The following is a 24,296-nucleotide window of genomic DNA, read 5'->3' as shown; positions in this document are numbered from 1 at the left end:
GTGATTGGGGAGGCAGGGACAGTCTCTCCTCTCTGGCCCTGCCTGCTTCACTTACTGTTTCTGTCCCACTGTCTGGAAGGTAGGGCGGGGACAGCAACAGGGGACAAGGCTCAGCGTGACATCAGGTGGTAGCCTCCTTGCCCAGGCTGTCACTTAGACGAGGGAGGGACACAGAAGGACCCGGCTCTCTGTGAACCCTGGAGGAGTTCAGCCCCGTTCTCTGGGTGGAAACTCGGGCAGCCCCTGTGCGTTCCTGGAGCTGGGGCTTGGGGGGTGGCGTTTGTAGGCTCCCACCCCATCCAAGGGGTGACTCTAGGGCTGTGACTTGTAGATAGAGATGCTGTTGGTATGAGGGTACAGTCCCCTCAGTTTCCCTGTCTGGAAGAGTTTGTTGGGAATCTAGATTCTCTAGCAGCTGTGGATTCAGCTGGGCTGGGCGGGGGTTGGGGATTTTCACCATGAAGCTGTTTTGGGAAACTGACCGGGGTAAGTCTCCCTTCTGAGCTGTATTTCCCTCCTTTGCAAAATATCACTAATACATACAACCTGTGATGGAAGGGAGGTGGGCAGGAGGATGTGATCTAGATGGAAACTGCTAGGTGACAGGGTTGGATTCTTCCTGTTCTTTCTTATTAACGCTAAGGCTGCTGCTATGGGGATTCCCCTTTATCAGTGGTTTGACTTTCTGTGGTTTCTATTACCTCTGGTCAGTGATGGTCCAAAATTCTTCAATGGAAAGTTCCATAAATAAACAATTCACAAGTTTTTTTTAAATTTTAATTTTTTTTTTTTTTTTTTTTTTTTTTTTTTTTTGCAGTGCTGGGGATTTGAACCCAGGGCCTTGTGCTTGTGAGGCGAGCACTCTACCAACTGAGCTACATCCCCAGCCCTATTTTTAATTTTTTGAGACAGTATCTCACTATGTTTTCCAGGCTGGTTCAAACTTGCAATTCTCCAGCCTCAGTCTCCTGAGTAGCTGGGATTAGAGGTGTATATACCACCACATCCAGCTTAACAATTCATAAAATTTAAGTTGCTTACTGTTCTGGATAGTGTGATAACATCTCACGCCCTCCTGCTCCATATACTCCCGGTGTGAATCATTCCATTATCCAATGTATCCATGCCGTATATGCTACCTACCCATTAGTTACTTAGTCCTGTTAGTTATCAGATTGACTATCATGGGAGGCTTGTGTTCAAGTAAACCCTATTTTACTTACTGCAGTAATTATTATATTTTATCATTAGTTTTTGTTAGTCTCTTACTGTGACTAATTTATAAATTAAGCTTTACCATGGGTATGTAAATATGGGGGAAAAGTATCTCTAGGGTCAGTACTGTGATACTCTAGTGATCCTGGGGCGTTTCCCCGAGGGGTTAGGAGGAACTCTGTATTACTACTCATTTACTCCTGGGCTTGGCTTTGCCATGACTGTAGGCAGGTGACACCTTAGAAAATGGGCAGGGCAGGGCTGTGGAGCTTCGGGGTAATGGGGTCAGAGCCCAGTTCTCCCAGGAATGCCAAGGCCCCAGCCAGCTGCCGGGGTACACGAACCCCCTGTCCTCTTGCTGGTTCCAGCTCCTCTATAGCCCTGGGCTGCCTGGGACCTGGAACCTCGGGGGTATCCTGGAACTTGCCCCCTCGGTGGGGACTGCGTTAGCCTGAGGAGAGCCACGGACGGGAGACAACCACCTCTTTCCCCAGATGGCTGGACTCCTCCCTCCGAGAACCATTTTCACCCCACATGTCCTGTGAGTAGGGAGAGGTGCTTGTGGCTCTTCATTTAAAAACCTCTCTGGGGACCAGGGGTGTCGCTCAGGGGTACAGCACTTTCTCACCAGGTGCAAGGCCCTGGGTTCCATCCCCAGTCCCCCCAAAACAAGACGAAACCCTCAACTCCGACCACACCAGAAACCACCTCCATGGCTCCCTGTCCCACCACTGACCTGGTGAGAACGACCAGCTGCTGCTCCCTTGTTTTTCACTAGTAAACAAGGTAAAGACAGCTGACCTTTGGCCACGGGTGCCTCGAGGGACAGGAAGTAGACTTATTTGCAGTGTTGGGGCCGAGTCTCTCAGGAGGGCGACTCGTCCCCTCTGTTACAGAGATAGCCAGCCAGTGACTCTGCAGTGATGTTAAATATTAATTTCACACAGATAAGAACAATGCTGTCTGTCACCTTGTCCCAGGCAGGGAGAGGGACAGGAAGAGAAGGTGGCAGAGACACTGGGCACCCTGGAAAGGGTCACACCCGGGCAACTGGACCTTAGGCCTATTTCCCTAAAGTTTGGGGCAGGAGGGTGGCCAGGGGTTGCTTATTCCTCTGGGACCCCTTTAGCGGGTCCTTCCTTCCCTACACCCCATTAGTTTCATCCTCCAAGCATCCAGACAAGTTTGGAAGTTCCTTCTCCTGAGCAGGCAAAAAGCCCTAGCCTTGACACTGACTGTCGCGCCCCCACAGTGGGGTCTTGGGCGGGGGACCCTGCGTGGGTCCCTTCCCTTCTCTGGACCTCGGTTTCCTCATCGTAAGGGTGTCTGAGATGAGCGAGGCCCTGGCACCTTCCTGGAGCACAGACGGTGCCCTCCCTTCCTGGGAGCTGCTGCAGGGCCAGGAGCCCACGGCCAGCAGCCTGGGCTCTGGGGGGCCGTGTTGGAGACCGGGAACGGGGTGCAGAGGAGGCCCTCGGAATTTACTGCTGCAGAAACCACCTGCCTGCAGCCTCAGGAAGAGGGTTCTGCAGCTTTTGTCTCTGGGCTGTTTCCAGAAGGCCCTGTAGGCCGCCCGTGGTCCACTCTGGAGAGTCCAGCCCTCTGGCCTGGCCTGGAGCAACCCTGGGGCAATCTGGATCCTCTGAACCCTTGACAAAATTCCAGGTGATCTGAAGTCTAACTTGAACTGAGGGAGTCACTCTTGTGCCACCAGGTGTTTTAAAAATCACAACAGGAGATGGCTACCATTCATTGGGCACGGTCCACATGCCAGGCACTACTGCAGACATCAACGTCCTCGCCACAACCCTGTGGGTAGGTGGTGGTGTCCCCATTTTACAGATGAGGAAACTGAGGTGTTGAGCAATGATTGGTTAACTTGAAGTTACCCTGCTACTAAGTGGTGAGGCGGGAGTTTGAACCCGGATGGGCTGAACCCAAAGCTGAGTCTCCAAAGTTGAGAAGTAAGTACCACTTGCTTCATGTCCTCTTCAGGGTCCAGATGGCCCCACGTTCCTTTCAAACCCTGTTCTCAGGACAGAGCATGGAACTCCTGCTTGCAGGAAAGGTTCCTGAGGCTTCCTGCCAGTTGGACCTGCAGTTCACTGGGGTAAAACCTCCAGCAAAGGACATGAAGCAGAGGACATGGTGCGGTTCTGGGTGGGGGGCCCGGGGGACCGAACCCCAGACCGCGCCCTTCCCTGTAGTCTTGCCACCGTGCCGCCTCCGCTCTTGGCAGAAGTATAAGTTATTCCGGTTCCACCCAGACTCGGTGCGGCCCTCTCCCGCTTGGGCGATCACAGGGGAGCAGACGCCTCTCTGCGCCCTGGGCTGCTCTGGCCGGCGTCCTCAGCATGGTCTCCTGCTCCCATGGGGCCCTGCCTCCTCTGGTTCTTTCCAGGGCGCCCACCTGGGCGGCTGCAGAGCGTGCAGCAGGGCTGGGTGGGGGTCGATGGCCGAGGGGCGGCGCGCGGGGAGGGAAGGAATCCCAGCCGCCGGCTCCCCTCAGGGCTCCCACTGCACAGTCAGGGCCAGCGCCTCAAAAAGCGAGCCCAGCTCGGTGGGCAGGTCCTGCTCTGAGGCCCCAGGGGCTGGGCTCCTGGCCTCAGCCCTGGACACCAGACCCTCGTCCTTGGGACACACAAGGGAGTCCAGCAGGCCAAAGGGACTGGGTCCCTGATCTGAAGGTGAGCAGGAGAGGGTAGGAGTGTGCAAAGGGAGGGACACGGGGTGGCCCTCGATCTGGACAGAGGAGAGGAGGGAGAGCTGGCCCCTTAGGTACTCTGGTGTCCCTGGCCCCCCACTCAGGTCAGGGCCTCCGTCAGCGCAGACCCCCAGAGGCTGGTGGAACGTCTTTGCCCCTTGGGGCTCCTCCAGGGCCGTGGAGGCCACTCCCTGCAGAGCGAAGTCACCCGGGAGGCAGCTCCCAGCTGGAGCCTCTTTCTGGAGCTGTCCTTCAGGCCTGGGGTGCTTGGGACTCAAGAGTGTCCCCGGGGGGGAGTCTTTTCCAGCGCCGTTCATGCACACCCCGTAGGAAGCAGACAAGTTGTCTGGAGTGGTCTGCAGGGTGCAGGCAGGAGGCTGGACCTTAGAGATGGCCTGCGGAGCGTAGCGTGGGGCTTTAGCTTCAGGGGCTACCTGAGGAGCGTAGGACAGGGGCCTGACCTCGGGGGTGGCCTCTGGGGCGTAGGACGGTGGGGAGAGTGTCTGGTGAGCCGTCGCGCTCGCGGGCTGGAGAACGGAGATGTCTGGCTGCCCCACGTAGGTGATCTCGGGCGGGCCGTGCAGCTGTGCGGCTCCTGGGGGCTCCCTGGGCCCGGAGACCACCACCTGGGAGTACTGGACGGGCTGCGACAGACCGCTGGGCCCGCTGAGCTCAAAGACGGGGATCAGCACGCGCTCCTGGATGAAACGCAGCGGCTGGAACGTCAGGACGCGCTGGACGTTCTGTGTGGGACGAGGACAGTCCACCTCTCAGGGCAGGGCCTCTGCCCCTGAAGCCGACCGGGTGGCCGAGGGCCTCCAGGTGGCAGAGGGATGGGGGTCAGCTGGGGCCCTTTCTAGTTGCATACCCCCCCTCCCAGCCCCACTTCCCAGAGACCCCAGAATTCTGGGGTGAGACCTCCAAGGAGGCCCGGGCTCCCAGCCTGGTGGGGGCCACGCCTGACGTCCAGGTTATCTCCGGGAGGGACAGTTGGGCTCTGACCTCCCCAGGGGTAGCTCATCCAGGAGGTGGAGGCCCAGATGGCTTGCGGGAGGTGGTTGTGTCGAGCCGCCGGGCTCATGGGGCCATCGGCAGGGTCAGGGCAGGGCAGGATGGAAGCGGGAGGCCAGGAGAGTCTTGGGGACAATGGCCCATGTGGACTTTGACATGAAGCAAAATGCCCTTGCGTTACAGCAGAGGGGCCACTGGGGCTGCAGACGTGACCCGTGATCTGACTCACGTGGTGCTGCATGTTTTTAAAATTCGTTGCCAGTATTTGAAAACTGGGGAGATTTCATATTATAATCGGAAATACTGACTTCTCAAAAACAAACAAACAAACAAAAAACAGCGAAGATGGGCCATAGGAGCCCAGGGACAGTGCGTGGCCGCCCACTTCCAGGGGCCAGAGCTCCACAGCCCCCTCGGGCGGCCACTGCTCGGCCCTGCTGCTCCCTTTCCTGGGTCCCCCTCCTGGCCTGGATGCTCTCAGGCCCAAGGGTTTCCCAGGCTGTGTCCGCCATTCCCGGCCCCTGCTGCCCTCTCCCGCCTCCCAGACCTCCGTCCACCCTGCCTTAGCTACAGTGGGTGTGGCTGGCTCTGCTCCAGGGACTCCGTGGGGAGAGCCAGGGTCGCCATGCCCGCCATGCCCTCTGGAGATCTAGGACCCGCCCCCGCCTCTCTCCTGCCCCAGGTGGACCAACTCACCAGGGAGTTGGGAGGCACAGGCAGCTTGGTGACATATCGGTAGCTCAGGTAGCAGAGCACAGCCACCAAGAAGCCCATGGAGAACAGTATGGCGCCTGAGAAGGAGTAGGCCCACGTCCGATCTGGTGAGAGAGCAGCCGAGAGGGAAGTGAGGCTGGGGTCCGGCCAGGTCGGACTGCGGCCTTCCGTATCCACAGGGCTGGGGCCAGCTCACAGGCAGAAGGCCACATCCAGGTAGCTGGACTCTACAAACATGTCTTTACAATAGGAAAAAAAAGCGTCCTTCGCTCCCACCTTGAAACCTGTGCTTTCCAAGCAAGCCGGGAAAGCCAGGTTCGAATTCAGAGTCCTTGCCTCTTGAGGACCGTCTGAGGCAGGGGTGAAAGCCCCCCGGGCCCCAGCCTGGCATTGGAGGCCAAGTGCATCGGTGCCCCCACATCAGCCACCTTTAGGCCAGAGGTCTGCACACGAGCAAGTGTCTGCCCCCAAGGAAGGACCCAAGGAAGAGGGCTCCCGAGGCAGCATGCAGGCTGGGCGCTCGTACAGGAAGTTCAGGGCCCCGGGACTCAGGATGGGGTTCAGAAGGGAGACCACGGGCTCCAGGTGGAACTGACCCTCTGGCTGCATGGCCTCTTTCTCTGGTGGGAGGGGCATGGCTGGGGGTGGGCACCAGAGCAGGGCCACCTAGAGGGCAGGGTGCAGGGCCCCTCCCGCCTGGGTCTAGGGCAGTCCTGCCCACCCCCCCACACCACTGCCAGCAGGAACCAGAGGAGGAGAGAGGTAAGAAAGGACAGCAGGAGGGCCTGTCCTCGGCCTCCCTACCAGCAAGCCTCAGGAAGAGCCTGCTCAGGAAGGGGGCCTGGGAAAGCATCGCCCCTTCTAAAAGGCAAGGACAGGGACAGCTGGGGGCTCCGGTGGCTCTCTCTGCGGCCCGGCGTCTTTGGGACAGGCACAGCCAGCTCGTGGTGTGACGCTGCCCATCAACAGACCTGGGACTCGTGAAGGACCCGGGGGAAGAAGAGGTGGTTGGCGGGTTTTGAACACCAGATTTGCACTCCCCAGGGGTCTGACCCTCCAAGCCACCCTCCTTTTCTTCCCGAGCCCTGTGGCCTTGGCTTGGGCTGTTCATCGCCAGGAGCCCCTGGGACTCTCCGAGCCTCCACTGCAGCCACTCCTCGCTCCTCCAGCCGGTGCGGCTCGGCCTCTGGGTCAGCCTCCATAGCTGATGCCCTGTCACCTGTCACATGATACCCCCATTGCTGCTCCCGGGAGGAGACATGACCTGGATATCCCTACGTGACATACCTAATGTCATTGGAAACCCCTGCTTCTTGTCCCGGGACAGTAGAGGGCCTTGGAACATTCCCTGGCCTGATACATTTTCCACGTGCCGTTTCACCCAGGGGGAGGCAGGACGGATTAATAACACCAGGCTGACAGTAAGGAGTGTGGGGAATTAGAGGTCTGGCTCCGCCATTGATATGCTGAGCTTCCTTCCTGCAACATGACCCTCTCTGGTCTACCATTTACTCATTGCAGTTGCCAGTGGCAGTGTAACACTTCCCATGAGCCATGCAGTGTGCTGGGTGCTCTCCGAGTTATGCCAGGAAATCGTTAAAGCCACACAGAGGGATTCAGGTGCTTCTAACAGATAACAAAACTGAATCTCAGAGAGATTAAGTGACTTGCCCAAGGCCACACAGCTCCTCAGTGGAGAAGCCAAGACAGGCATGTAGGACTCCAAAGCTCACCCTCGCAGCCATTACTCAACGATGCCTCTGTTTCCTCACCTGTAAAATTAAGAGCTGGGGTGACATGAACCTGAGACCACTATCCAGCACCAAAATGCTGGGACCATGCTCTGTGACCCTCCCAGACATCCTGAGAAGAAATGAAGTGGAGATTCTGGGCTCTGGGGTTAAGCAGACTCTAGAACACTAGGTTAAAAGCGAGGTCAGTCCATCACTTTGAAGTGGAAGTAAAGGGAATAAGTGTTTAGGGGACGACTCATAAACCAAGTTCAAGGTTAGGGTTAGATCCCAGGCTTCTGATGAACCTACCTAGGTTTACTGAGCAGCTGTGTGGTCTTGGACCAGCCAATGCGCCTCTCTGAGCCAGAGTCCCTCTTCTGTAAAATGGGAACTGTACTGCCCAACTTGCAGGGTTATTTTAAAGATTAAATAATATATGCAAAGCATTTGACATAAAACTGGGTAACAATAAATGTCACTGAGCTGTATCCCCCATCCACTACCATCTTAGAAAAAAATTGGTGTCACATCATGAGTGAGATCATGTAAGGACAGACCGACAGAAAGGGAAACCAGGGCAGGGCGGGGTGGGCCAGGAGTGAGTGGGCGTGGTGTGTCTAGTACAGCTGGGGAGAGAGTCTCCGTCGTACATACACCCCAGCTTGGTGCCCATAAAGCTGGCTTCCTTTTTCTAGGTCCCTCTTGCCAAGTTCTATTCTGGTCTCCCTGGGACCCTTGCCCAGGAAGGACGTGCCCCATGTAAGTGGTCAGAGCTGGCTGAGCCTCGGGCATATCTCCTCTGCAAAGGAACCACTGGGGTTCAGGTGGAGAAACCAGTCTCCATGGGCTCTCAGGGAAACTGCTGAGGGCAGCTTCCAAACGCAGCTGAGGATGGGAACCGTTGCCTCCCAGGGCCAAATGCTCTGTCCAGCTCTCAAACTAAACCCTGCTCTGGAGGTTGGCACAGTTGGAATGGAGATCACCTCCTATCACTAATCTGAACACGATGGTCAGGAGGGACGGTTTTTCCCGGTCCATCCAATCCACTGCTATCCCTCTCACCATCTAACCTTGCAGCTTGAAGCAACGCTCTGCTTCCCCACCCCTCACTGCCTGTGTGACTTTGGGCCAGTTACTTAACCACTCTGAACCTCAGTTTCCTCTTCTATACAATGAGGATGATAACATTACGTGCTTCAGACTGCTCAGGAGGACTGTGCTTACTAGTGCCCGGTCCCTTGTTAATGCTGCAGAAATGCTCACCGTCATCATTGTCCTTATTCTGTGTTTTGGGGAGATACTGGGGGATCCTTTTGTCTTCTCTGTTCTCTCCCTGCAGATTTTGACCCAGTGTAATCCCTGGGGTTGGTAGTGGGGTGAGTGTGGTGGCCGGGGTGCACACAAGCCAGCCGAGAGGAAATTCAGACCCAGGCTGAGGGAGGGGTTCAGCATTCGTGGTGACAGCCCAGCTGTTCGCTCCGTCGTGGGTGAACAACGGGCCTTCATGGTACACTCGTCACCCTTCCCGGGCTTCCAGAGCGCTGCCCAGCCTGGCCGTGCTTGCAGGGAGGGAGGAGTGGGGTTAAGAGCCGGGTTCGGGACCCCTCCTCTGGGGCACTCACCCGGCAGCGTCTTCACCCGGCACACGTAGGGGGCGCTCTCCTTGGACCAGGTTGGAACCAAAATCGTGATGGTCCCCAGGAACTCCGTGTCGGGGGTCAGGCCAAGGAACTCGTATTCTCTCTGCTTCCCTCCAAGGTGCTGAGAAGGACAGAGAACCCGGGGTGAGTCCTCCTCCACGTGGACCTCCTGGGTTACCTGCCATATTTAGTAAAATGGTCCCAACAGCTGCCGGGACCAGGAACCAGAGGATCCGCCTGCAGCTCCTCATTCCTTTCTCTCCGCGCTTCATCCTCAAATCCAACCGGTCGCCACACTCTGCGTACCTTTCACCTAGGACCCGTCTGGCACCTTGCAAGCTCTGCTGTGAGACCACATCACCTAGGTCCCTGCTCCCTCCTCCACCGCCTTCCGGCTCTCTTCCTCCTCTTCCTTCTCTATCAAACAGCAGACACCTTTGAGTATCCACCCTCCCCTGCCTGCCTCTTTGCTTCTGTCTGGACTGGGCCTCCAGCCTCCAGCCTCCAGCCTGGACAACGGCTGTGGCTCCTGTACTTGTCGCTTGTCTCTGGTTTTGCCCTCCCTGCCCCCACTCTCCATTTCCCATATTCATCCCGGTGCTGCCACATCTTTCTAACAGATCAATATAATGACACGCCCCCTTTTTCCAAATCCTGTGTAACCGTGGTCCACTTTATGCTTTGGATCTAGCCCTTGCTGCTCTGCCACTGAGACTTACTTTAAAAATGGATGCGTTCTTTTCCTTTCCTCTCTCCCTGCTGCTCCCTAATCTCTCCCTCTCTCTCATCTCAGGGGAAACAGAATTACCTTCCTTCCCAATCCTAGGCAGAGTTGTCAATCTTTGAACAAAGTAATTCAGACTTCAGGGATGGCACCTGAAGATCTCAGAAATGATGATCTCCCGACCCAACAGGAGAATCGAGAACAGGTGGAATGTGGCCTCGGAATCACCTCTTGAAAAGTCCCCTGCTCCCTCTGATGGCAGAACCTCAGCCTGGGGGCAGGAGTCCCCTGTGCTTCTCCTTTGCTAGCAAAACAATAAACCTTCTTTTTCCTTTTTCTCAAAACCATGTCCTCATGATTGAATTGGCCTTGGGGACAAGGACCCAGTTTTCCACCTTGGATGACCCAGTATAAAATCCTAGCACCTGTCTCCCGTTCAGACCCCTGTCTCTCTGCAGCCCACCTGGTCCTTCGGTTCCACAATGCCTTCCCTTTTTGAGGGACAGAGAGGCCGAGGTTTAGGGTAACTGTTTTGTTTTGTTTTTGTGGGGTAGCTGGAAGGTGTGTGTGGGAGGCTGGGCAAAGCTCATCGACACACTCCTCTCGGTTGCCGGGTGGACCTGTCCGGTTGAGGTTGCTCATTGGCCATCACACGGGCTATGTAGGCCAGTAGGGGAGAAAGGTGGGCTTTGAACTGAACTGGATTTGAATCCTGTCTGTGCTTTTAATTTGCTGAACAATCATGAGCAAGTGACTTAACCTCTCTGAGCCTCTGTTTTCTCATCTGGAAAAGGGAGACAGTGGCTCCTACCTCATAGAGCTGTGTTCAGGGTTAAATGATGTAATATCTATATATGACCTGGTATACCTCAGAGACTGGCATTGGCAAACGAAAGTTTTGCTGGAAATCTTTTAGAGCTTGCTGAACTGTTGCCTGTTCCGGGCAACGGTCGACGCCTGCTTGCTGCCCTTGTGGCTTTGCATCTGCCCATCTGCTGTGGCCGCTCCTCCCTTCTCAGCCTCCCACTGCCTCTGACCTTGTCACTTGGAGCTCCTCCCTGGGCTGCCCATGCCTCCTGCTTCTCTAGCCTCTGACGGCTTCCTGCTGGTTTCAGGCCCTGAGTTTGCTGTTCTGCACGTTCTGCTCTGTTTCTTTTTCTCTCCCAGGTCCTATCTGGCCCCTGGGCTCCTGTGATCACAGCATCCTGTGTACCCACCTCCTCTGCTGCCCCATCCCAAGCCCAAACCTCTTTCTGATTCTTGAATTCTATTAAGAGCATCATTCCTCCCCTCATCTCCAAAGTCTGAACCTTAAAGCCGCCCTCCACAAAGCTCCTCTCACATCCTCGAGACCCTGTTGCCCTGAAATGATCCCAACATCTTCCATTAAAGGGCTGGAGCCTGTGTTCTTGGGAGTTCAAAAGCCAAGAATTTTCTTCTGCTTCTCTCAGCATTTTGACCCTACCTTCCCTTTTTGAGGGACAGAGAGGCCGAGGTTTAGGGTAACTGTTTTGTTTTGTTTTTGTGGGGTAGCTGGAAGGTGTGTGTGGGAGGCTGGGCAAAGCTCATCGACACACTCCTCTCGGTTGCTGGGTGGACCTGTCCGGTTGAGGTTGCTCATTGGCCATCACACGGGCATCACCTACCCTCCCCGGTTCCACACTTGACCTCTTCTCACTCCGATTCTGGTGCTTCCTACCTTCTATTGGACCAACCCTCCCCAAACAACTATGAATCACGACAAAAATGGAAAACAACTCTGTGAAAGTATCAGAGAGAGAACAGAGCAGTAGATAAATGGAGAAAGGAAGAAGGACGGCATCAGGGGACTTTTTTTTTGTCTTTCACCCTGAAGGAAGACCCCAGTCCACACCTCTTGGGGTGACTAAAACCCACATAGGAGCCCTGTCCTCTTGCTGGCTTGAAAAACCAGAGGGCAGAATTTGATGTGATCACAGTGATCACTGGAAAACGAGGGGGAACCAGAGACAGGAGTGGCTGTAGAGAGGGATGCCAGCCTCCGTGTGTGAACTCTGCGCCAAGCCCGGGCCAGCTCCGGGCGTGCACCAATGCGCAGCCTCCAAATGGCACAGGGAGAGTTAAAAAAATAAGGCGAGCTGAGATTCTGAAGTCTGGAATTCAACCAAGTTAACCATCCACGAAAACACTATAAAAAAATAAATCAACACCCTCTGCCAGATGGAACGGAATCCAGACTCATTTCATCGTATCATTCTTAGTGTCCAGGGCACGTTACAAAATTGTTAGGCATGTAAAGAGAAAATTAGGACCCATCTTCAGGAGAAAAGACTCTTAATAGCATCTGACCTTAAGATGACCAGATGTTGGACACTGGTTTTAAAGCAATTGTAAAACTTTGCTCAAAGAAGTGAAAGAAAATATCTCCACAATGAATGAGTGAATAAGAACTCTCCAGTGGAAATAAGAACCCGCCAATGGAATATATGAACCACAAACGTTGGGAACCTTGGAACTGAACGATACAATATTTGCACAAAAAGGCATAAAATGATCTTAGCAACAGATTGGAAATGACAAAAGAAATAGAGAATTTGAAGATAGATCACTAGAGCCAGGCACAGTGGCCCACACCTGTCATCCCAGAGACTCAGGAGGCTGAGGCAGGAGAATCTCAAGTTCAAGGCCAGCCTCTGCAACCTAGCAAGGCCCTAAACCACTTGGTGAGACCCTGTCTTGAAATAAAAAAATAAAAAGGGCTGAGGATGTGACTCAGTGGTTAAGCATCTCTGGATTCAATCAGCAGTTCCAAAATAAACAAATAAATAAATGGATGTAAGGAGATGGGCGCAGCTATGAGAACATCAGGCGAACTAGAGTTCAATAAAGAATATTACTAGGGATAAAGGTGACACCTCAAATCATCAAATGGTCAATTTATGCCGAAGCTGTAACTAATAATCATAAAGGCATGCCTAATAATGTTTCAAAATGCATGGGAGAAAACCACACAGAATTAAAGGGAGAATAGGCAAACCCACAATCAGTTGAGCACTCTGCGCAACTGAAAGAGCACTAGATCACCTCCCCCAAATCAGGAAAGGTGGAGGACCTGTCGCCACCATCAGTCGCTTGACTGATTGATCTTTACAGAGCACTCCACCAGAGAGCGGCCACACATGTTCTCTTCAAGCTTACACGTGGGACTTTCACCGGGCAGGCCATATGCTGTGCCATAAAACACCTCAGTGACTTTGAAAGGACCTGAATCATGTCCAGTATGTTCTCTGACCATGAAATGAATTAAATTAGAAATCGATGGTGATAAAATATTTAGTCAAACACCAAATATTTACCAAAAATAACTGTGATAAGGACCCTGCCTGTTCAATAAGCTCTCACTGCTGGACTCACTGCTGGACTCACTGCTCAAGACGGCGGTAAACAAAACCCTCCGCCCCACCCCCGCCTCTCCTGCAAGGCCCCCCAGTTCCCCCTGGTTCACCCCCCCCACCCCCCGGGGCCCCAACAGTGGAGGTTCTCAAACTGCAAGTTGAGGGAGAGGCACCAGTATTGTTCTCTGAGGTTCACATCCCAGGGCAAGCGTTTGACTGAGTGGACCAGAAGGCGGAAGGCGGCCCAAGGACTTGCACTTTGAAGTGCCACAGGTGACTCTCGAGCCGTTGATCTGGGGCCATCTTTTGAGAAACTGCTCCAGTCAAAGTGGGCAGTTTTGTGCTTTTCAAAAATGCCCTCCTTTACTTCTCTTTCTGATCATGGTGGGGCTATGTAGGCCAGTAGGGGAGAAAGGTGGGCTTTGAACTGAACTGGATTTGAATCCTGTCTGTGCTTTCAATTTGCTGAACAATCATGAGCAAGTGACTTAACCTCTCTGAGCCTCTGTTTTCTCATCTGGAAAAGGGAGACAGTGGCTCCTACCTCATAGAGCTGTGTTCAGGGTTAAATGATATAATATCTATATATGACCTGGTATACCTCAGAGACTGGCATTGGCAAACGAAAGTTTTGCTGGAAATCTTTTAGAGCTTGCTGAACTGACAATCTGCTCCACCTTGTAATATGCTTATTTTCCTCTGCCTGTTGGAATTCTTTCAACTCCTTCCCCACCCACTAGAGTATAAGCCCCTTGATTCTGAGAACCACAGTAGGAAATGAACATTCATTCAATTGAATAATGGGTCAATGGCACGAGCTGGTGGGGGGGATACCACATCTTTTCTGAAAACAAAAGGAAATAATTTGTGTACCATTTGTCAGTTGCCTGACACATTTCATTATTACTGATCCTAGGACACTCCCTGTAGATAGTTCCTGAAACTGTATGTAGTGGGGAATCAGCTGAAAGAAATGCAGCAGTAGAGACCGGCTAGAAACGCCTCTAGCATTTTCTAAAGTCAATACCTGAGGATGTTAATAGGCTGTTCTCCAGGACGTTACAAAGTATTAGATGGCAAAATCTGTATTATGCAAAAAAAGTTTTGTGGCCAAGTAAATCTGAGAAAAGTTGTATGAAACTAATAGGAACTGGAATTTTGGCCCTGCAGGACTTGTCAGAGCCTTTAACAAGCTACTGTGTGTGTGAGTCTACAAAACGGAGGTTGTGGCTTGTGACATTAGTTAGGACTCAAGCCCCCGCCCCGACTCCGCGAGGGACACGTTCGGGGAGTTCTGCCTCACACAACATGTCCCCTCTCTGTCTGGAGCAGCACAGATCTAATGGAAGGAAGGCATTTCCCAGGGTGCAGCCTGCACTTACCATGTGGTAGGTCTGGTTGACCTGGAGCTCTAAGCGGTAGAACAGGTCGTAGATCTCCTCCAGGGTTAGCTGGTGGCCGTCTCCTGCGTAGATGGGCGTGGGGCTGGGATGGACAATCATCTGAATGGATCTCACTTTGGGGACACAGGTCACATCAGGTGGTTTGATGGTAGCTGGGAAAAAGGGGAGAAAAAAGAAGACCAAGTCAGACGCGGCTGGAGTCTGAGCTGCCCGGATGGCGGGAGGTGGCTGCTCCCCCACCAGCCCCCGGCTGAGCCCAGAATGTTTCCCAATGCATCAGCCAAACCTGGTGAGAACAGCCCTGCACTCCGCTGGTGCCCAGGCGTGGGGCTGGCGAAGGTGAAGAGGAGGAACCCAGGGCGAGGGGTTGCTCAAGCCCGGACCCTGCTCCCAGGCGTCCCAGCTTGCGTCTGCCGGGGACACCCATCCCCTGGTCCATAGGCAGTGACAGCTAAGGCATGTCAACACAGTGTTTCAGCCATGTGTCCCAAACAGCACCAGGGGGCTGATACACCCATCTGGTGACAAGGTCAGGCCCAGGACTTCAGTCCCTCTGAAGATGAAATTTTCCAAATAACTAAATGAATAGAGACCCCTTGGAGAATCTGATGAGTGCTATGGACCTTCTCTCTCCCAAAATGTAGGTATACAAAAACCTTGCATCTCCGATTCCAGGGATTCACGACCCCAGTCACCCTGAATCCAGCTTACAGAAATCTCTCAAGGGTCCATAGACCTCTGAAATCCAAAACATTCGAGCCAGAAGCATGCTCATTAGGGTGCTGTTTATAGAATTGAAAAACTGAGCAGAAGAGCCTCAGAAAGGGAATTAGATAAATAAATTAGAGCACCTCTAAAGAATGGGTCATCTTGCAGCTAGGAAATATCACATTGTGGAAAAACACTGAATAATATGGGTAAAAGGTTTTTATACAGAGGGAGAAGCTCAAAAATAAGTAAACAACGCTAGATTAAAAAAGAAAAAAAAAATAAGACTCAGTTGCTAGTGATGGCTTGTTGGAATGATCAGGGGGTGGGTGACTTGTTCTTGTCTTTGCATATTTCTGTGTTTTCCAGATTTTCTGTATGTTAACATGGATTTTTCTCTATTTTGCCTATTTCTGTATTTCTCAAGTTTTCTGCAAGTGAACAAGTCAGGAAGAAAACCAGTCATTTCCTTAATTTTGTTTTTTGTTTTCTTAAGAAGTCACGAGTGGTCGTAAGGCCAGTTAGCGAACGTCACCATGTGCTTGGCTTGTGTGGGAGTCGGGCAGCTGGGATTCACTGGTTTATTTGTCCCTTATAGATGGAGCCTCTTCTGTCTGCTGAGCACCCTGCTAAGGGCTGAGAATTCGGAGGGAGCCATGGCCCTCGGAGGCCATTGCTGGAGCGTACATGGTAATGGACGAGGCAGATGATGCACCTGTGAGCAGGCATCATAGCTGCCCGCTGTGACCTGAGCTCTGAGGGCAATGCTCAGTGGACGGTGGTCCCTCGGTATCCATGGGGAGTGATGCTGGGACACCACATAGATACCACAATCTCCAGGTGCCCTTCTGGGAAATGGCATAGTGTCTGTGTATAACCCACGCACATCCTTCGGTACACCTTAAATCCTCTCTGGGTGGCTTCTAATACTGGATACAAAGTAAGTGCTAGGTAAATGTTAGACTGTATCATTTAAGGACAGTGACAAGAAAAAAGTGTGTGCATGTTCAAGTACAGATGCAATTCTGTTTCAAATATTTTCCACCAGCATTTGGTTCAATCTGCAGATATGGGTCCTGCAGATGCTGAGGACCAGTTGTGTTGTGAGGGAGGGTAACCGGTGACCACTGACCGAGATCAAGTAGTCAGGGCTGGGGTGGGGACGCTCACTTAGGAGTCCACGCTGAGCTGAGCCCTGAGGACTGGAAAGAGCCATGGGGGAGGAGCCAGGAAGAGCCTCCAGGGAGCTGGGCAGCAAGGCCCTGGGGCTGGGGCTGGGGCTTTCAGAGGCTGGACCTGAGCAGTAGACAGAGCCGTTGGGACAGACAGTGCCTCACAGGTCACAGCAAAGAGCTGGGTCTTATTTTCAGAATCATGAGAAAATGCTGGAGAGTTTTCAGCAGGGGACGAGGGAAGGTGGGGTTTAGGTGTTGAGAAGGAATGGTCTGGGGATAGGAGGGGCTGGGAGAGGGACAGGGACGTTGGGAGGCCCTGGCTGCAGAGGAGGGCGGTGCGGTTGGGGAAGAGGAAAGGTCCCTGGGGGACATGCTCCGGTGGGGATGCCTTCTCCCTCTGGCCCTGGTGCAGCCCCCTCCTGGCCCTCCGCCCATGCCAGAGGGGAGGAGACCCCCATGCGTTGGTGCCTCCAGGCCTGAGCTGGGGACCCCACTCACTGTGTTGCAGAGAGTTGAACCGGTCGGTCATCTTGGTGGCCGACCGGCCTCCAGGGCTGATGGCTGTGACCCTGGCATAGTAGGGCTCGGTGAAGTTGCCCGTCTCCAGGGTCAGGTTGCAGGATTTCCGAGTGATTCCCTGGCAGCCTGCCTTTGCCAGCCACCGGCTCTGCCCGTACCTGTGGAGGAGGGAGGCCGGGCACACCGTTAGGGAACTGCAGTGCCGGCCCATGGCTTATTCACATGACAACAGTTTCTCCTGTGTACTCAGCGGGCGCTGTAGCTCAGGCCCTCGGTGGCTCTCACCGTGACCCCGGGGGGGGGGAGGGGGGCTGTGGACATTATTCTCCCTCTTGTTCAAACAAGGGAGCCAAGGTTCAAAGGAGTCAGACGCACCCAACCGTGCCCATGACGACCTGGATGTGAACCCAACTAGTCTGAGTCCACGTTCTGATGTCACTCACCCGGAGTGAGAGAGAAGAGCTGGGGGGCACAGGCTGGAGCGGGGTGACCATCACCCACGACCTTTCTTGCCAACAGTGAAAGACCAATCCTCAGTACCTGACTGGGCACGGGTCCTAATGACTTGGTCTTAGTTAACCTACTGACGACCTCATCAGGAAGGAGCTAGGTCACCCTCCCTGTGCAGATGGGGAAACTGAGGCACAGCGAGCTGCCCGACTGACCAGGGTTATGTGGGTGGGAGCTGGTCAGTCTGACCTGGAGTATTAATCCTTACTAATCGTCCCTCTGCAGAAGAAACGCACAAGTCGTCCAGTGGGCCGGGGGACGGCAGCCCAGCAGGGCCCGGGGACGTGCAGGACGGGGACGCGCGGGAAGGGGCTGCCTCGTGGGCACGGAGCGGGGCGGGCGGGACGCCTACGTCTTATACTCCACGCTGTAGACGGTGTCGCCGGCGCTCCCCGGCCCGCTGTCCCACGTCAGGATGTTTTCGAAGTTGATGGACTGGAATTTCACGTGTTGAAGAAGATGGGCTGCGTCCTCAGCCATGGGAGCTGTGGGAGGGCGGGAGCAGGGAGAGCAGGTGGGCTCGCAGGCCGGACCCCAGCCTCCAACGCGCCAGCCGGCCACCCGACCGCCCCTGCGCTCAGCCGCTCTCTTCCTTCCCACTGAGCGGTAAGCCACGTGGCATCGCGGTCACCATTTTAAGGAATTCCACCCAGTGACTACTTGGAAGACTCACAGCTGTGCAGCCATCGCCGCTGTCTAAGTGCAGAACACTCCCATCACCCCCATGACGGCCAGTCCCCTTCCCTCTGCCTCCAGTCCCTGGCAAACCTATTTTCTGTCCTATGGATTTGCCTATTCTGGACTTTTTATTACAGTCTATCTTGCCCTCTTTTTGTGTCTGGCTCTTCCAGATGCAAAGTTTTCAAGTTCTATTCATACATTAGCCTGAAGCAGCACTTATTTCCTCTTAATGGCTGTGTAATATTCCACTGGAAAGATAGAGCATATTTTGTGTATCCATTCAGGGATAGCCACTTTTTGGTTATTTTGAGTAATGCTGCTGTGAACATTTGTGCAAAATAATTTAAGTGGATAGTTTGCAGTTGCCTTGGTTGTATATTCGGGTGGGATTTCTGGGTAACTCTCTGCTTGATATGGAACCCAGGGGGCTCATGACAGGCCAGCACTCCACCACTGAGCTACAGCCCCAACCCTTACATTAAACTTTTGAAGAATTGCCAAACTGTTTTTCAAAGTGGCCGCGCCTTCTTAAGCCCAGTAGCATCTGAGGAGTGTTTTCTCACCCTGGCCCTGCTTCTCCTTGCCTCTCGTTCCCTCACTGTTTAATGCCACCTGAGGTTGGTGTCTTTACTCATTTTGAAGAGCTTCAGCTAAAATGCCCAAGAGGTAACTTGCCCAAAGTCGTTCCCTCACAGAAGGGCGGAGGAGCTGTCTGTGAATTCTGCCCACCCCCATGTCGCCTTCTTCAAAGGCAAGGGCGCCTTCTGCACACAGGCTTCGTGGTGGGGCGGGATGCAGGCTGAGGCCCTGTGGGCAGGGAAACTATTTAAGCAAATTTCAATTTCCTCATCTTAAAGTGGGCATGATTGGACTCACCTAGTAACAAACAAAAATGGCCACAGCAGCAGCTGACATATAGGCCACAGCAGGTGCCCGGTATTGGCCTCAGTCCCTCACTCCCCAAGACGACCTGCTGGGAGCGTTTCTATTGTTCTCCCCATTTGACAGATGAGAAAAACTGAGGCCCATGAAGGCTGACACAGTGTCACGGTCAGCTCTGTGACAGCCTGCAGCATTCGCCCAGGGCTAGACAGGTTGTGGGTAACAGGTTGCGGGGTGGGTTCCGCAGGGGGATGTCTGTGGGCATGCTCGGCATGGAACAGGTCCTGTGTGGAGTCTGAGGGGCGGGGACCCGGGAAAGCAAGAGACTCGTGTGTGGAAGGGGGCTGCCCTGCTGTTCACCCTTTATTAGGAGGTGGGGCTCTAGTGATCTGAGCCCTGGAAGAGGGACAGAGAGAGGAGGGGAGAAGATGGCCCTTGGCGAGTCCACAGTAGAGGCCGGGGATGGGGCTCAGTGGTGGAGCGTGTGCTTAGCGTGCCCCAGGCCCTGGGTTCAACCCCAGTACAAAGAGCAGCGTCTAAAGCCCTCACTTCTCGTCCAGGCCTTTGCTGGTCTTCTGCCACTTATGACGGGCAAGAACAGCAAAGGCCTGAGCCCCAGGACGGGGGCTGGCGAGGGGCTGCTGCTCTGAATCTTCTCTGCAAACCTTGACTTGCAAAACCCATCCCTTGGCCTCCACGCTTGGCCAGTGGAGGGGAAGAGGGTGCAGGAAGGTGGCAGCCAGAGTTGGCTACTGGCTCTGAGCTGGCACAGAACCACCTGGCAGGTGGGCTGGGAAATGCGCAGGTGCAGATCCAGCTGCACCAAGGCCTCTTTATTTTATTTATTTATTTATTTATTTTGCGGTGCTGGGGATCGAACCCAGGGCCTTGTGCTTGTGAGGCAAGCCCTCTACCCACTGAGCTATCTCCCCAGCCCCCAAGGCCTCTTTAATGGCTCTGGGCCTCCTTTCCCCTGGACATGACCACGACCACCAGCCCGTCCGGGGCACGAGGGGGCAGTCATTTATTCCCAAGTTACAGACAGAATTTCTGCGAGAGGGGGCCAGGGCTTGGGGAGGCCCTTGTGGGTGGGAAGAGTCTTGCGCATCCCCTGCTCTCTGAATCTGGGGCTTTAGGGGTAGCGTGGGGCCTCTAGTTGCCCCTACCCCATGTGATAGCTACACCGCTGAACCCCAGATGTGGCTCACGGCCTGCGTGGATCCCGGTCTGGGCAGCACTGGGATCTGGAGGGAGGGGTCCTGGACTCAGAGCTGGGTCTGAAGGGGTGGAAGGGAGTCCTGGAAGTTAACCTGAAGAGTGGCTACTGGTGGGGTCAAGGGCAGGGGAGAGAGGCTGAGGTTTGAGAGGTAGCCACGGTCGGTCCGTCTGGGGGTGGGGTAGCCCCCCAGGGGTGGTTGGAAGCTGCAGTGGGAAGCTTGCTGGTTGGGGACAGTGTCCTGTGCGGACTACCTGTGCCAGGGGGCAGGTGGCTGAAGCTGGTGAAGGGTCCTGGGCAGTTGGGGTGCTGGAGATTGAACCCCGATGCTTCATCTCAGCTGCATCTCCACCCTTTTTCATTTTTTATTTAGAGACAGGGTCCTGCAGAGCGGCTTAGGGCCTTGCTCAATTGCTGAGGCTGGCCTTGAACTTGCGATCCCCCTGACTTTGTCTCCTGAGTCGCTGAGGCAACATGTCACTGTGCCTGGCTGGCACCACTTTTCAAAAGGAAACCAAGGCTGGCTTCCTGAAGTGGCGGGGGGCACCGCCGAACCCCTCTTGGAGGGGGTGCCAGGGGCTGATGAGGCCTTGCCCCTCTCCCAGCCTCCCCACTCCTCCTCCCCAGTCCGTCCTGCTCTCCCAGCCGGTGTCATCTCTGCCCTCCTGGCTGAAGTCTGCCTTGTGACAGCTGGAAGACATATGCTGTGCGCAGCCTGGCTGCCGGGCAGACTTTATAAAAGGCAAGTTTTCACATTTGTGTGGAAAAACAATATGTCAACCAGCAGGGAAGCTAAGGAAACACACAAACAGCGATGCCACAGGCTCTGGAATCCGCTGAGAGCACAGGGCGAGGGGCCCGGTCCGCAGAGATGCCACCAGCCCTTAACCATATCCTGTGGGTCCCCGTCTTCCGGGGCCAGGATCTCCGGGGCTTCCGACCAGAATAGGAGGGTCTAAAGGGACGTGTTTTGGAGCCTCTGAGGCTGCAGGAAGCCTCCCTGGTCCATCACAGACCCAGAGCGTGAGGAATCCCCCCTGACGCCAGGGGAGAACAGACTGGAAGCGGCAAGGACCCGGTCAGTGGGCCTCACCCCGCACCGGAGGAGCAGGGCCTGCGGAGGTCACACCTCTCTCTTCCACCAGGACTGTGCGCCCACTTCTTGACAGATCCCCGTGATCACCTCAGGAGAAGAGAGGCAACCTGGGCCTCACGTAAGCTTCTCCCCAGTGACGAGTCCCAAGTCCGCTTTCTTGTGTCTGAGAGTAATGCCCCTTTGTCCCGGCTTAGTGACTGAAGACCTGTCAGCACAGCCCACCTGGCCACTCTGGGAGGACACGCTCTTTCAGGTCCAGCAGAGGGGCCAGAAGAGGCCCCACAGGGACATGGAGAGAGGCAATGGCCCAACTCAGCTTTGACCCACCGGTCCCTCGTCCCCTCTGGTGCCAGGAGAGGAAGAGGAGCTCAATTCTGCCAGAACCCTTGGAGAGGGCAAAGGGGGTCTGCTCCCCAGTCCTGGCCTCTACCCACTGGGATGGGGGTGTCTAGCACCCCGGTTGAGACCGCTGGCCACATCCCCCCAGACCTGCAGATCAGTTGAGTCCCTGGGAGAACCCAGGCTCTGGGGCACCCTCTCGTCCTCCCCAGCCATCTGGGCTGGCCCCCTGCATCTCCAGGAAAAGCCGGCACCCAGTCAAGCCCAAGCAGAGGAGAAAATGAAAGCGCCCGGATGGAGCTGCCCAGGGCACAGGGAGACAGCCCTGATGGCTGACCCGGGCGGCCAGGGCTCCCACAGGGCAGGGACACTCACCGGCCAGGGATCCCACCACCAGCATGGTCAGTAGCGTCCTCATCGGCCCTGCCTGGGACCCCTTGGGGCCCCACTCCGGGCCCTGCACAGAGGGCAGGCTGTGAAGTCTTGGCGCCCTGGCAGCTGGCTCCACCCGGGAAGGGAGGCGGGGAAGCCAGGGGAGGCGAGGGAGGGGAGGGGAGGCCCTGGGCCAGTGGGGGCAGGGGTACAAAGGTGCCTGGCCCGGTGCTCTGGAATTCCAGGTCCTGGGTGGGATCCAAGGGAGTTCCCTTCCTAGTTGCAGAGAACAGCGACCAGGGCCGGCCGGCTTGTTTATCTGGTCTGGTCGGCTGATTCATCCCAAGACTCTTCAGTGGTTTATCAGGGAGCCGAGAGGCAGAAAAGGCAAAAATGACCCCCAACGTACAGTCTTATCAGGGAACAACTGGCGCCGTATCAAAGCCCACATCGCGAGGGGATCTTTTGCCTGGGTAATTCTATTCCTAGGGGATTTATCCTGAGGAAATAACGGGGCAAGACAGAAGAAAAAAATCCAGAATGTTTCTTGTAGCAAAGGAGAAGCCCTGACTCCTTGGCTTTGTTCTGGCAGGAGAAGATATGGGTGTCTGATGCCTGTCCTTGTGCCCAGATCCGGACCCCCAGGCTGGACAGTGGGCTTGGGAACAGCTTTCCTGCTGGCCAGGCTGCTGGGGCGAGATGCTCAGACACTTCCCTTGAGCCTTTGGGGCTGGTATCTGCAAATAGTTAGAGAAAAATGGATCTCGCACTTTACGATTCTGTCCGCTGTGTTAGAGAGGGTTCTGGAGACGCAGGAGTGGGTCCCTGGTTGGGAGCAGTGAAGCTGGAAACTGCTCCCGAGCTGTGATTCCGCCATGAAGAGCAGCATCTGCAGAGACGAACGAGAACTTCCTGGTGATGAAGGTGCTTAGGAAAGGGTTTCCCCTTCTTGACCAAAGAAGGTCAAAGGGACATGGACTCAGGTTAGGGACCTGCCCCTGGGGTGGGTTTACTGGGCCCCACTTCACTGTCAGACCCACAGGGGATCCCGGGAGGGCCTGGCTTTATTTTATTTTGCGCTTGTGGTGCTGGGGGTCTAACCCAGGGCCTGGGGAATGCCCGGCAATTGCTCTGCCACTGAGCTGCACCCCAGCCCTGAGCTTGGCTTTTGGATACAATGGATCGCGATATCCAGGGATCTAAGCTTCAGTTTCCTTATCTGTGTTGTCATTGTTTGCTATCAGCTCTGAACCTTGGCTAGAGTTTATTTAACCAAGCAATCAAAACTAAGCTATGCTTCGGGGGACTCAAGGTAGGGCCTGTGCCAATCATTTCCTGTTATGGCGGAGAACTACATTTCCCAGACTCCTTTGTCAGCTGTTTCCTGATAGACTGAGTCATGAAGGTTGAAAGGCTGGAGAAGTCGGCGCATATCTCTGCTTGTCTCCTCGGGGGCACCAGCTCTCCCTGGGTGGGCCCTCTAGTGAGGCAGCTCCACTTCTTCCTGGCCTTGTCCGGAGGCCGGTCCTGAGCTCAGGTAACTGCCTCCTGCGTCTGACCCTGTAGCTGGCGGGTTGGAGCAGCTTCTGACTTCTTCCCAGTCCTGCTGGGTTTCCCCTCCATGGTAACCAACTCCGTCGTATTAAGGTCCCTTGCTTGGAAAGACCTGAGAGGCTTCCATGCACCTGAAGGGGCCACAATGGAAACAGTGTTTGATAACTTCAGGAACGAGGTGGAGCAGGGAGGCTGCCCCCAGAGGAATATGTCACAGAAGGGACCACAGGGATCCGAGTCAGCTGTGGACCAAGTTGGCAGGCCGGGGGTGCAAGCTGCAACCCACCAGTCCCACAGTTGTGATGGTCTACGGTTACTGGATTGTTAGAACTTGAGAACACCCAGATCCGTTTCTCATAGGGTGGTGGTGGTGGTGTGGGCACAGCCTCCATGTTCAACACCAGGGCTTTGGTTAAATGAACAATGGAACGTTCACCCAAAGTGCGACAAATTCAGCCTTTGAAATAATGCTGGAGAAAAATGGTTTGTGACCTGGTAAAGACTCACCAAATATTGCCAAATGAAAAGCAGATTGAACATCCCAGGTGCTGTCCAAGCCTGGTTAAAACTAACAGGCATCTCACTGTGTCCTCCTTGTCCCTATATTGCTGTGGGTGGGGAAAAGGCTTCTAACTTGCTCTCCTTGGCCTTGCATGTCTGGCATGGGTGGATGCAGAACAGACTCCCCTAATGTTTGCTGATGGACTGAGTGTCCGGGGTAGGGAC

General features: G+C 54.7%; 1 protein-coding gene across 1 annotated transcript; it reads right to left on the bottom strand.

Moving 5' to 3' along the window:
• Positions 1–1,650: 1,650 nt before the first annotated feature.
• Il22ra1 (interleukin 22 receptor subunit alpha 1) lies at positions 1,651–22,147 on the bottom strand. Its single transcript, XM_047526485.1, has 7 exons — positions 22,020–22,147; positions 17,783–17,915; positions 16,900–17,078; positions 14,498–14,670; positions 9,000–9,138; positions 5,627–5,748; positions 1,651–4,662 (listed from the first exon to the last, which is right to left on the bottom strand). Exons 1-7 carry the CDS (start codon positions 22,060–22,062, stop codon positions 3,721–3,723), a joined length of 1,731 nt encoding a protein of 576 aa, XP_047382441.1. The 5' UTR covers positions 22,063–22,147; the 3' UTR covers positions 1,651–3,720.
• Between the last annotated feature and the right edge of the window lie 2,149 nt (positions 22,148–24,296).

The sequence above is a fragment of the Sciurus carolinensis genome, chromosome 1 (assembly GCF_902686445.1).
Source record: "Sciurus carolinensis chromosome 1, mSciCar1.2, whole genome shotgun sequence".
NCBI lineage: Eukaryota > Metazoa > Chordata > Mammalia > Rodentia > Sciuridae > Sciurus > Sciurus carolinensis.
Note: the sequence above shows the minus strand (reverse complement) of the source record. Positions and strands in the feature narration are given on the sequence as shown.